Source organism: Atractosteus spatula, chromosome 27, assembly GCF_055471065.1.
Source record: "Atractosteus spatula isolate fAtrSpa1 chromosome 27, fAtrSpa1.hap1, whole genome shotgun sequence".
Classification (NCBI taxonomy): domain Eukaryota; kingdom Metazoa; phylum Chordata; class Actinopteri; order Semionotiformes; family Lepisosteidae; genus Atractosteus; species Atractosteus spatula.
This window is the reverse complement of record NC_142732.1, coordinates 10280501-10292554: the sequence shown is the minus strand read 5'-3', so window position 1 is coordinate 10292554 and position 12054 is coordinate 10280501. Positions and strand designations below refer to the sequence as shown.

Genomic DNA, 12054 nt, shown 5'->3' with positions numbered 1-12054 from the left:
GCATGTGATGTCACTTAATTATGCAACGAGAGTCATCCGTGAGGGTTTGATATTTCTATATTTATTACTGTGTCGAAGAATACATTAAAAGACATTCTTCTGGAGAACCTCAAACAAACACCAGGGCTTTGCTTTGCGAATGCAGCCAAGCTGGTTCAGCAACGCCCCTCAGTGTTCTTTTGGAAGGCGCCCCCTGGTGGTCACTGCCAGAGGTGGAGGGTGCAGCAGTCTCCTGGGGCCGGTTCTGTCGGAGTGTGCTCTGGTGTGTTCCTGGGGTTTGCAGACCGTGAGGTTCTGAGCCCGTGTGGAGAGCTGAGGAGTTTTATCTGAAATGCGTGTTCTTTTAGGGAGTTTCACTTGTTTCTATAGATTTTTGCAATTTTGCAATGTGTGTATTGTAAAAAGCTGTATTTGACGTGTATTGTGTGCTGCGTGTTGCGTGTTTCCTGCTGAGGCATGCCGTGTGCTGTAGTTTCTATGTTGCGCGTGGTTGTTTTTTGCGTGACATCCATGTCTGGTGTGCTGCGTGTTGCGTTCTGACTGCGCTGGGAGTAGCATGTTGCGGGTGACGCTCTGTCGTGTAGCGTGTCCCGCGCCGCTCAGATCCGCTCCAGTTTCTGGGGGTCCAGCACCTTCCCGATGAAAAGCAGGGCGCCTGAGGGCTCGTCCCGCACCAGGAACAGGAAGGGGCGGTTCACCTGGAAGGACAGCCCCAGCGCATGGCCCTCAGGCTGGGGGGCTGGGGCCACGGACTGAGCCCCCTCGGGCGTCATCTCTACCCCCAGCTTGTGGCGCACGCTGCCCACCTTCGCGGGCTGGGAGGTGATCTTCACCAGGTCCGTCTTGGCCAGCCACTCCTTCAGGCCTGCGGAGGAGAGGCGTGGGTCAGCAGAGAACCAGGGTTCCCTCTACTTCTTAATTTGCCTGTGTGTGCGCAAAACTTTCAAGTTGTGCAATTTTTTTTCCCCAGTGACAAAGTGCATGTAAAACTGTAAACCTGAAATTATTTTTTGTTAATATGGTAATCCTCATAGCAGCATGGAGATCCAACAGACCAGGACAGCGATTCCACGAGCCCAGTCAGGGAGACTGAGTGTGGAGCCAGCATGAGCAGGGAGGTACGAGACCACGAGAGCACAGATATCGATGATCGAGTAGCGATAATAATGCACACAGCCAAGTTGGGCCTCTCGCAGCCAGTCTCATGTGGTCAATCTAGCATTTTTCATTTGACCAACGTGTTTATTTTATTATCTTTTTTTAATTTAATTTTTTGTGCGCAGTTCAATTTCCCACGTGCTCTGATTTCATAACCTGTGTGTGCACGCACACGCACACAGCTGCGAGGGAACATAGCAGACCGGACACGATTTGCAGGCAATCAGGAGTGAAAAATACTCAGGAGCAGGACTGAAGCACAAAGTGGTGTTGAGGAAAATTATGATGATGATTGTTATTGACCCACCCCTCACTGTTTTTTTTCTGAAACTGTGAGATGGGTGAAGAGGTCTTCCTCTTCACAAAACGCACGCGTTCAAGAACGACCTGCAGGTGGCGTGCTTGTACGCTGGACTGTTTTCAGTTCTGATCTGCTTAGTGCCTAGATGTTGCACTGCTGATAACTCAGGATTGGTGCATAGTGATAATTGCTTTTATGAAGCAATTTTCATCACAAAGCATCCCAGAGCCCTCCGGCGAGGGGCAGGGGCCCCGTTATTGCCCTGTGAGAGTGCGGGTCCCCCGTGCCTGCGGACGGACGCACCCATGTCGGAGAGCAGGGGCAGCAGGTCAGCGGAGTAGCTGAAGCGGAGGGCGGGGAGGGCCAGGGACAGCTCCACGGGCTGCAGGGCGGACACGGTGTCGTGTACGAACTCGGCACTCAGGCTCTCCTCGATCAGCGTCATGTTCTGGGTGACGTCGTCGGGCAGGAAGATCAGCATGCTGACGTCGCCCTGCATCTGCACCTGTGCGATCTGGAGAGAGAGAGAGGGGACATCTCACCAGGAGAGCTCAGTACCAGTCGAGCCCTGTTCCAGGCCAGCGCTACACCAACACAGGGGTGGCTTAATTTATAATAATAATAATAATTGCTGACACTTATATAGCCCTTTTATGGACACTCCACTCCAAGCGCTTTACAGGTAATGGGGATCCCCTCCACCACCACCAGTGTGCAGCCCCACCTGGATGATGCACCAGTACTCTCCCCACACACCAGCTCTCAGTGGGGAGGAAAGCAGAGTGATGAAGCCAGTTCAGAGATGGGGGTTATTAGGAGGCCATGATTGGTAAGGGCCAATGGGAAATTTGGCCAGGACGCCGGGGTTACACCCCTACTCTTTTCAAGAAACACCCTGAGATTTTTAATGACCACAGAGAGTCAGGACCTTGGTTTTACATCTCATCCAAAGGACAGCGCCTGTTTACAGTCTAGTGTCCCTGTCACTATATTGGGGCATTGGGACCCACACAGACTACAGGGTGAGCGCCCCCTGCTGGCCCCACTAACACCTCTTCCAGCAGCAGCCTTAGTTTTTCCCAGGAGGTCTCCCATCCAGGTACTGACCAGGCTCACACCTGCTGAGCTCCCATGGGCTGCCAGCTGTGAGTTGCAGGGTGATATGGCTGCTGGCTAAAGGCATTGTGCATAGGAACAGGAAAAGATTTATTCTATGCTGCAAGGAAAAGAAAAGAGACAACATTTCGGCTGTGGAGCCTTCTCAGGTGTCAGACTCCAAAGCTGAAAAGTTGTCTTTTTTATTTTCCATGCAGCATGGAATAAATGTTTACTTGTTCCTTTGCAGCCTACGCATGCTGACGCAGCTCCCTACTTAAAGATCATTTGTTCTACAGCGGTAGACCTCGTATTGCTCTGGACAAATTCATCCTATGAGTTTAGCCTCAAAGCAGCTGAACATGAGTATTTCGCGGTGCCTGCAGTCTTGTCACTGGATTCAAACTGAAAGGTGGCTCTGAAACTGCACAGCTCCCTTGTCAGAGCACGACACTTCCTGACCGATAACAGTTTTCCCCTCTCACTTTGTGGGCCATCCAGAGCTGTGAAATCTGATTCAAGCTGAGAAATATCCGTGAAGCAGCTGTCAAATGTGTCTCCAGGCCTGGTTATATCTTTTGTGTACACACTGCTCAGAAAAAGCGCTTTCTAAGTCCTGGTTGTCAGCTGTTAGATGGAGCAGATGGAGGAAATGAGTCTCAGTTGATTGCATCATCTGTACAAAAATTGCAATCGTGCTTAGGTTGCTGTTACAGCAGAAAGCAATAGGATCTTGTCTGCAGAGGATAAAGACTGTGATGAAGCAGTGGCATCAGTAAAGTAAGAGCTTGGAGGATCACACAAACACTACCAGCAAACATGACGCCAGATCAGCACTGCTTCATTTACCAAACTTTCCTGTTCGTACAGCTGCCCCCTTGATTCTGAAAAACCATCCCCTTGTAACTTTCCAGCCAGTGCCTCCTGATGTACAGCTATTTGAGAAACAAGTAGATCTGGTATTTCAAGGTGCAACAGCAGTGTCTGCAGCAGGGGCTTAAACCCACAACCCTCCAGTCATGAGCCCAATGACCCACCCAGTACACTACACCACCCCTGTTATGTGCTTACAAACAAAACCATGATAGATTGTCTGTGTGATCCAAATTAGATATCCCCCAGAGCAGAATACTTAACCCTCTCTGGAGGCATTACCAACACCCACAGAGCGCAGAATGCCAACAGCACAAATTTGCTCATGGGCACAACTTGGAGGACCTCAGCTCTTTTGTGCAAATGAATTCATAAACCAAGAGGCGCACATGTGGAGTGTTCTGTTGGAGAAGTTTTTCCCCACTTCCCCTTAAAAGAGTCAGGAGTCTGCTTCAGGAGTGAAAAGAAGTCTTTATTTAATGCGCATGGGAGCAAAACACACAGAGATGCTTGGTGTATTTTTCTCAAAGTGATTAAACTGGAGCAGTCCTTAGTTTTCTGTTATCTATCACTCTTCCCTGTGCTGATCAGATTGTCAGCATTCCAAGATCGTGCTCATTTTCTTCTGCCCCATTTGCTTAAGAGCACTTTTTTTAACATGATTGGTTACTGAGCTTCATAGCCTGCGTTCCTGTATAACGGTATCGAATCTCTGTGTGTTTCACTCCTATGCGCATAAAATAAAATCTTTTAACTTTCGAGACAGACTCCTGACTGTCTTTTAAGGGGAAGCGGGAAAATATTTCTCCAACAGTTAATTTTGCTTGGGGCTTCGCGGGAGAGTCCTGGCTGTGTGTGTACCTTGCACCGAAGGTCCGAGTCGATGCCCAGCTTCACGGGGTACCTGTCCTCTTTCATCATGGGCACGCGGGCTGGCGCCGACCCCTCCACCTGGAACGACTCCATCTGGTTGCTCTGGCCAAACCTCATTACCCACTGACCTGCGGGGGGGACCGTTTCAAGACTGACATAAGGACGGTTACGAAGGAGAGGAACCATTCAGCCCGTCTCGGACCTGTAGGTACGGTAGCCACTAGTTCATTGATCCTTTCTTGAAAGAAATCAGAGTCCTGGTCCAGTCTCTTGAGGTCCCTGCAAAACCTTAAAGGTTATAATTGATAAGATCACTTTATTGGCCATATACAATTTCTTGCATTGAGAATGTGTCTTTTCGCATACCCCAGCTTGCTCTCCATGAGACACACAGACAGGGAGAGAAGCTGGGGGTCAGAGCACGGGGTCAGCCATTTATACAGCACCCCTGGAGCAGTTGGGGTGAAGGGCCTTGCTCAGGGGCCCAACAGGGTAGGATTCCTCTGCCGGCCTTCCAGCCACAGGCACAGATCCTTAGCCACAGTGCCACCACTCCACCCAAAACTTTGTTGCATTAGCCAGGAATCGAACCCGGGCCCTCCTGTGTGGCAGGCAAGAATTCTACCACTGAACCACCAATGCTCACATTGAGCCATTGAGCCAGAAAAGCAAGGAGAGAGAATTCCCTGTAGTGTATTCTGTGTCCCTACAGTGTCCCTTATACTAGAAGTTGTTTTATAACATCTGCATCAGCTGGTCAGCGCCGTGAGGACTGGAGTGGACAGGGCCCCCTGGGCCGCGGAGTGACTCAGCTGGCGCCACAGCGCCCCCTGCCTACCTTTGAAGTACGCAGCGCCCAGCGGCAGCACGCCCATGTTGCGGGGGAGACTGGAGGTCAGGAAGCTGTTCACCTTGCCGCCCGTCTGCTGCTTCACCCAGTCGTTGACCTCCTTCAGGTCGCCGCGCGGGGAGCCCGTCAGCGCCTTGGGGCGCACGCCGTACTCGCGCTCCACGGAGTTGAGGTACTCCAGCTTCAGGCGCAGCTCTGTGGACGCACAGACAGACAGACGCGCGGACGCAGCTCAGCGAGCCCGTGCCCACGAGCACCGCCGGGCGGCCCAGGCCCAGGCCGTGACCACAGGGGTGCTGCACTCGTACAGTCTGCCGGCGCCTTGGCAACACGCAAGAATTCATCTGCGAATCTGCAGTTCGGCTGTTTCTGAGGCAGAGCTGCTAATAACACCGCGGCAAAGCCAGGGAGAAGGGTCTGCTGGGTAGGGGGACAGGAAGACAGCCAGGTGAGCATTGGGAAAAGGGGATGCTGGGTAGGGGGACAGGAAGACAGCGAGATGGGTGGAAGGGAGAGGGGATGCTGGGTAGAAGGACAGGCGGCTCGACACTCACTCCTCTCCAGGTAGACGCGAGAGGCAGAGCTGAACCCCTTGCTGGGGGAGGTGACGCTGGCCAGCAGGTTCTTCAGGGTGCTGTGCAGCTGGCTGTCCTGCAGGTGGTGGTATTGCAGAACTCTGTACAGCTTCCTCTCCGCCTCGGCAGAGCCCCCTGTGGGACAAACACAGCATTGCAGGATGGGCTCAAACACAGGAAGCAGCATGCAAAACTTAACACTTAACACTTAACTTGGCAGGATTCTGAAAAGGCGCTACATGACATCTCAGTGAGGGTTAGATATTTGTTTTTCACTACCTATGACTGTTGCTGGCCCTGCAGATTCACAGGCTCTTGCTTGCTCTACTTATATACACTCAAGTGCGTTTTAGTGTCTACAGCTGTCGCAGCTCCAACCCTGACCCTAACCTGACCCCTGACCCCTGACCCCAACCCCACTCCCACTCCCACTCCCTAACCTCGGCGCCCGGCAGCCCCAGGCCCCTCCTCCCGCCCCGCTCACCCAGAGAGAGCTGCGTCAGGGCGGCGGACACACTCAGGGGGGACAGGAACACGCTGGCCTGGGGGTCCCGGTTCACCTGCTCCCGGAACAGGCTGTAGCCGAAGTTGGCGGCGGCGGCGGCCAGCTTGGTTGTGGGCGTAGTGAAGAGTTCGGTCTCCTCCTCGGCACCTCCCTCCGTCTCCGCGTTGGGATCGGGCTCCTGGGAGAGCAGGCAAGGAAAAGAGTGAGAATTCCCCGGAACGCCCGTGGCCCTGGTTCAGTGCGTTTCGCATTGCAATACAGGCACAGCCGCGGGGCCTTCAAAATATCGACACACAACAATGTCAAAGAAATGCTGAACTTATCTGTCTGCAGCTGCATAAATATGGGCTTTCTGTGCGCTGTCAGCTTTTTCTGAGGGAGTGCTAAAGATCAGAAGGTGGGCTCCTGTCCAGGTGCAGCGCTAGGACAGTGCGCCTGCGTGGACACTACAGGCCAGGCCGGCAGCAGAGTGGACAGGGCGGACAGGGCTAGGAGGAACACGCAGACACAGGAGGGGGGGGGACTCACCAGCTGTGCGCTCGACAGGGACAGCAGCGCCCCCAGACACAGTAACAGGGTGATCTTCTGCATCCTGGCTCCTGCAGGACAGAGCAATGAGAAGACTTTCAGCCGCACGACACTCGCCTACCGGTCACGACCAGCAACACTGCACAGGCACATTTCGGCTTTTTAAAACAAGTGTCTCATCACTGTTTCTTTCATTATTTTGCCCCCAGCACTCAAGAAATGGCTCCCCCTGCCTCAGAGCTAGTGTACAGAAGGACCAGACAGTCCATCCCATGATTCCACTTCCTCTCCCGTTGTGTAGTTCTGTCAGTGCCTTTACTGGAGTCCACTGAGTGCTAATAATAATAATAATAATTCCTTACACTTAAATAGCGCTTTTCTGGACACTCCACTCAAAGCAATTTACAGGTAATGGGGATCCCCTCCACCCCCACCAGTGTGCAGCCCCACCTGGATGATGCGACGGCAGCCATAGTGCACCAGAACGCTCCACACACACCAGCTCTCAGTGGGGAGGAAAGCAGAGTAATGAAGCCAAATTCATAGAGGGGGATTATTAGGAGGCCATGATTGGTAAGGGCCAATGGGAAATTTGGCCAGGATGCCAGGGTTACACCCCTACTCTTTTCAAGAAACGCCCTGGGATTTTTAATGACGACAGAGAGTAAGGACCTCGGTTTTACATCTCATTGGAAGGACAGCGTCTGTTTACAGTATAGTGTCCCCATCACCATACTGGGACATTAGGACCCACATAGACCGCAGGGTGAGCGCCCCCTGCTGGCCCCACTAACACCTCTTCCAGCAGCAACCTTAGTTTTTCCCAGGAGGTCTCCCATCCAGGTACTGGCCAGGCTCACACCTGCTGAGCTCCAGTGGGCTGACAGTGGTGAGTTGCAGGGTGATGTGGCTGCTGGATTAAGGACAGTTCAGCTAGTTACCAAATATAGAGATCTGTCTAGCCATATAACTACCTATGTGAAATGATCAGCTGCTTTGCACTAGGAGGCCCACAGTGAAAACTAAACTGCACCGTCTTCAGAATTTCCTTTAGACTCCCAGAAATCAATGCAATCACGTCATCGAGTCACATCATGTTTGTTTTGCTGTTATCTGTCATGGCCCATGATAAAGGTATGCCTGACACCGTTTTCGTTTTTTTACTCAATTACAATCTGAAAAACAACCAGACGCATTAAACCTTACTAAAGAGTTTTGGGTTCCTCTCCTCCGTCGTCTTCTGGCTTTTTCTCTTTTCTTTATTGTAACGTCATGTACTGTCACACAGCTTTGTTAAGTGCCTTGGGGCAACCTTGTTGTGAAAGGCGCTATATAAAAATAAATTGAACTTGGCAGCTGACAGTGCTCCCACACTGTCAGCTGCCATCTGGACTCTGGTTAGTCCCCTCAGTTTGTGACATCACTGGCCTGTGTTTCTATGGCGATCGTGAGGCGTACCACGCGGTGACATCACCACAAGCCTGACAGGAACTTCACAGAGTCAACTGAGTGCCGCCAGTTGAAGAATCCCAGTCACGGTTGGCTCAAACCCGTGACACCAGAACCGTAGAGCCCAACCTGCCCTCAGGAGAGAGTCCTGACCCACCGAGCCACTCGGGAGGTCCCTGGACCGGCCAACGTCTGGACACCTGTCTCAGCACAGAGCAGAAGAGCTCTGTCAAGATGCTTTCTCTTGAGTTTACAGCAAGATTCTGGTTTCACTGCCTCAGCCCCGGGCCTGTCGGTAAATCACACATTTTTCTTAGTGTCAGTGAAAGTCTTTTCAAGCTGCAGCTCTAAGACAAGGCAAGTCTCTTTGGCACGATACCGGCCCGTGTGTGTGTGTGGGCACCTCCCCTCAGTGCTGACCAGGCCAGCTGCCCTACCTGCCACCGCAGGCCACACAGCTGCGCCGTCCTCAGGGCTGCAGGAGTTGGCAGAGGGTATTTGAGATCCTTGCTTCCTTGTGCAAGTGAGTTCTCGCACAGTCTCAAGCTCCAGGGCTTGTTTGTACTCAGCCATGTGTTTTGACTTTGCCTCCTGCCTGACGGGGTCTCACCTGGCCCGTGAATTGTGCTGACAGAGGCTTTTCTCTCTGCGTGTCGCTCCGGGGAGCAGGGATCTGGTTTTCCTTCCCAGCTCGTCTCGTGCAGATTCTGCTCCCAGACGCTGACGCTGACAGCCGCGATGCCAGAGCCAAGGGAGCAAACTGAAGCAAAACAAGATGGCAGCTCTGCGCTTCCAGCAGGCCAACAGGGGTCCTCTTGCACTACCCTGCCTGCAGACTCTGAACTCCCGCCAAGCCAACGTGGAAACAGTATAGCCAAACACTGGGGCTACCGGTGCAGTCTGCCGGCCAGTGTGGAGGAGGGCAGGGCCCTACGTCAAAGTCATCATCTTGGGTCTTTTGGGGAAAAAACGGCAGTGTCGCAGCCACATTTCCCAGAATGCCTTCTTGCTAGGCCCGGTTTCACCAGTGGTCACCACAATCGTTGAGTCAGGCCACACCAGCCCATTCTGAAGACTCTCCCTCCCTGCTGGCACCTTTCTGGGCACGCAAACGACTGTTTTACAGGACCACGGGTGTGCGTAGACAACCCCAACTGCTGCCAGCCGCTGCTTCCACACGGAGCCAAGACCGCCGCCGGTTCGGTGGCGCTCCTGCTGCCCCCTGGTCCCGGCAAGAATCAATCTCCGCTGGACTCCGAGAAGGGCATCGGATGTCCGGCCCTGGAAACTCAATGGAATGGAACTGCTGGTGTTCGCTGAGGTTTAAAACTTCCTCAGCAGGAAGAAAACGCTCATTGGAGACACGGGCACACAAGGCACCTCTGCCGGAATTCCCTCCGCTCCAGAAATGTACAGCTCTCCTGAAATTCAAACACTCCGAACCCCATCCTGAAGCTCTGTAATGGCTTAGCCATGGAGCGCAGCCGAGCCTGGAAGTGCCGCCCCAAAATCGGGGGCCGTGTCATTAACAGACTGCGATCAGGACTCCCAAGGCACCCCAGAACTGGGCGGACCCGCGTTCTTAACCTGCTGCACAACAGTGCCCCCTTGTGGGCGGCCGTGTGACTACGAGCTTGCAGCGCAGCCGGCGAGAGCTGCGCCAGGCCTCCCAGTAGGGCTCAGGATCTCTCGCTGGCACTGTGGGCCCCCCGCCGGAGGAGGAGGCCGAGGGGCCACACTGGCCCAGATCGGCTCCAGGTCAGCGCTTGAGGGGTGGGTGGAGCACAAAAAGCAGATCCCGTTTGCAGACCAGACCATTAGACCACCAGACCACAGCGCTTACCAGACCATTCCCAGCCTCTCCGGGGATTGTGAGCGCGCTCGAGTCAGAAACGACCGCCCGGGGCCACGAGGGTGAACCGATCCGAGCCCGGGCCCCCGGGGGTGGGCGACTAGACCTCTCCTTGGCAAAGCATGCTGGGACAGGGCCCCCGCAGAGGGCGGTGTGTTTCTACCTGAGGGGAAGCGAGCGACTGGCAGGAGCTACACTCAGGCCAATAAAAATGGCCGCAAAACCTCGGCCGGCAGATGCTTCTCGTTTTCTCCCCAGCCCCAGAGGCGGTTTCATCTGACAGGAGCTCTCCCTCTGTCGGACCGCGCAGGCGCTGAAGGGGTTACAGGAGCTCGCCGAGCTCCAGCTCACAGCCCCTGCTCCCTGGGTCCCGCACATCTGGAATTCCAGCTCACAGCCCCTGCTCCCTGGGTTCTGCACATCTGGATGTCATTGGGCTCCTCCTGTGTTTTCCTGTTGAATCCGTGCCCATCCCAAACAAAACCTAGCCGGGCCTCCTGAGCCAGCGGGTCCCCGGGCTGTGTCCGAAACTCAACCCTCCCGGAGCCCGAGGCCAGACTGTTAGAAAGCTGTAAACCCCTCCTGGCTGGAGCTGGCGTGTCAGAGCCCAGAGTGCTAGCGCCTGTTTATAAAAGAGGAAGCCGGGCCTCTCCTGCATCTTCACCTTTTCTGTGCGAGTGCAGAACCGCCTGTGGCATTTCATTCCCCGTCTTTTTAGCCAGATTTTAAGGTGGATTTGATCATTAATAAATGAGCACATTTGCTCTTCCTCCCACTCTCCCCTACTCTCGCATGAGCACTCCTCCTCATCATCATCATCACCCCCAGCCGGTTCGGTTTCCAGGCCGTTTCGGGTGGAGGGGGGGACACACGTCACGCCGTCCGAGCCGGGCAGCCAGCGGCGCAGCTCCTACCCCGCGATCAAACCCGAGTCCCAGCCCAGCCCGCCGCGTTCCCTCGTCTCGGTCCGGGCTGCATATGGGTTCAGAGCGGAAAGCGCCGCTCACGGAAGTCGCCGATTAACGTAGTGCGGTAGCTGGGGAGTAATTCGTTTTACTGTAGCGCCGCACAAACGCACACTTCACGCATTGGCGACACACGCAAGTAAACTCTTTGTCAAGTCAAAGCCGGGCGAACACTCTCAGATCGACGGCTCGAACCCCAGCCCGGACAGCAGACGCCGACAGCGGCTCTGGGGACGCTTCCACGTCTCCGTGTAGCTGCTAAGCCGAGGAAAAGTCTGGGACTGACCTTGCAAAGCTAGGCTCTGTTCCGAGAGGAGATCCCGCAGCTGCGACCGACGCGTCCTCGCCTTGATCCGACACCAGTGAGGCGCCCCAGCCCGAGCCCGGCTCTTTATCTAGCCCAGCTGGGCTGTGACGTCGCCGTGCCGGAGCCGGCTGGCCGCCAGCGCGCTGTGCTAGCGAGGCGCCCCGGCAGGCTGGGGCACGCTCCGCATCGCCCCGTCTCCCCGGCCAGGGGACTAACACTATCACTGGACAAACAGCGATAATGACGGTCTCTGTAACTAGGCACAGACTCCAGCTCCAGCTGCCCGGCTTAGTTGCTCAATTCAGCCAAACAGATTTGTAACAGCACGGTCTGCACAAATAGCAACAAAACCTCGAGCGCAAGAAAAGACATGTACTATGTAATTCGCCGCCTTCAAAGACGACATTAGAGTTCAGGCTTGTGATGAGCAGGGACGTGTGAAACGTTTTATTAAAATGTTATTAACGTTCATGTAGATGTTAGTTTGAAGCCGCACACACACACACCCACAACATGACTGGGGCTGCGCTGCAGTTACACGAGTTCCCTGACATACCAAGGAGAGGAATGTCTCTCCGGCCTCGCCGACATGTGCAGTTTATTACGCTTTTAAGTCGATGTTCGCAGTTTTCGACTGAAAACGCGAGCCACGTGACGTGGGATCGCGGCCGCGCGGGACGGAAAAAATGCCCTCGAGACGGAACATTCGTGCAGGGGCCGCCA

General features: G+C 54.3%; 1 protein-coding gene across 2 annotated transcripts; it reads right to left on the bottom strand.

The window, feature by feature from the left end:
* Positions 1-39: 39 nt before the first annotated feature.
* On the bottom strand, positions 40-11531 carry serpinf1 (serpin peptidase inhibitor, clade F (alpha-2 antiplasmin, pigment epithelium derived factor), member 1). Of its 2 annotated transcripts, none has more exons than XM_088906848.1 (8): positions 11311-11531; positions 6759-6829; positions 6210-6408; positions 5705-5860; positions 5139-5345; positions 4289-4428; positions 1763-1973; positions 40-865 (listed from the first exon to the last, which is right to left on the bottom strand). In XM_088906848.1, the coding sequence occupies exons 2-8, from the start codon at positions 6819-6821 to the stop codon at positions 600-602; spliced, it is 1242 nt and encodes a 413-aa protein (XP_088762974.1). In that variant the 5' UTR covers positions 6822-6829; positions 11311-11531; the 3' UTR covers positions 40-599. The 2 variants fall into 2 exon arrangements, with proteins under 2 accessions (XP_088762974.1, XP_088762975.1); XM_088906849.1 differs by lacking the exon at positions 11311-11531 and adding an exon at positions 8365-8430.
* Between the last annotated feature and the right edge of the window lie 523 nt (positions 11532-12054).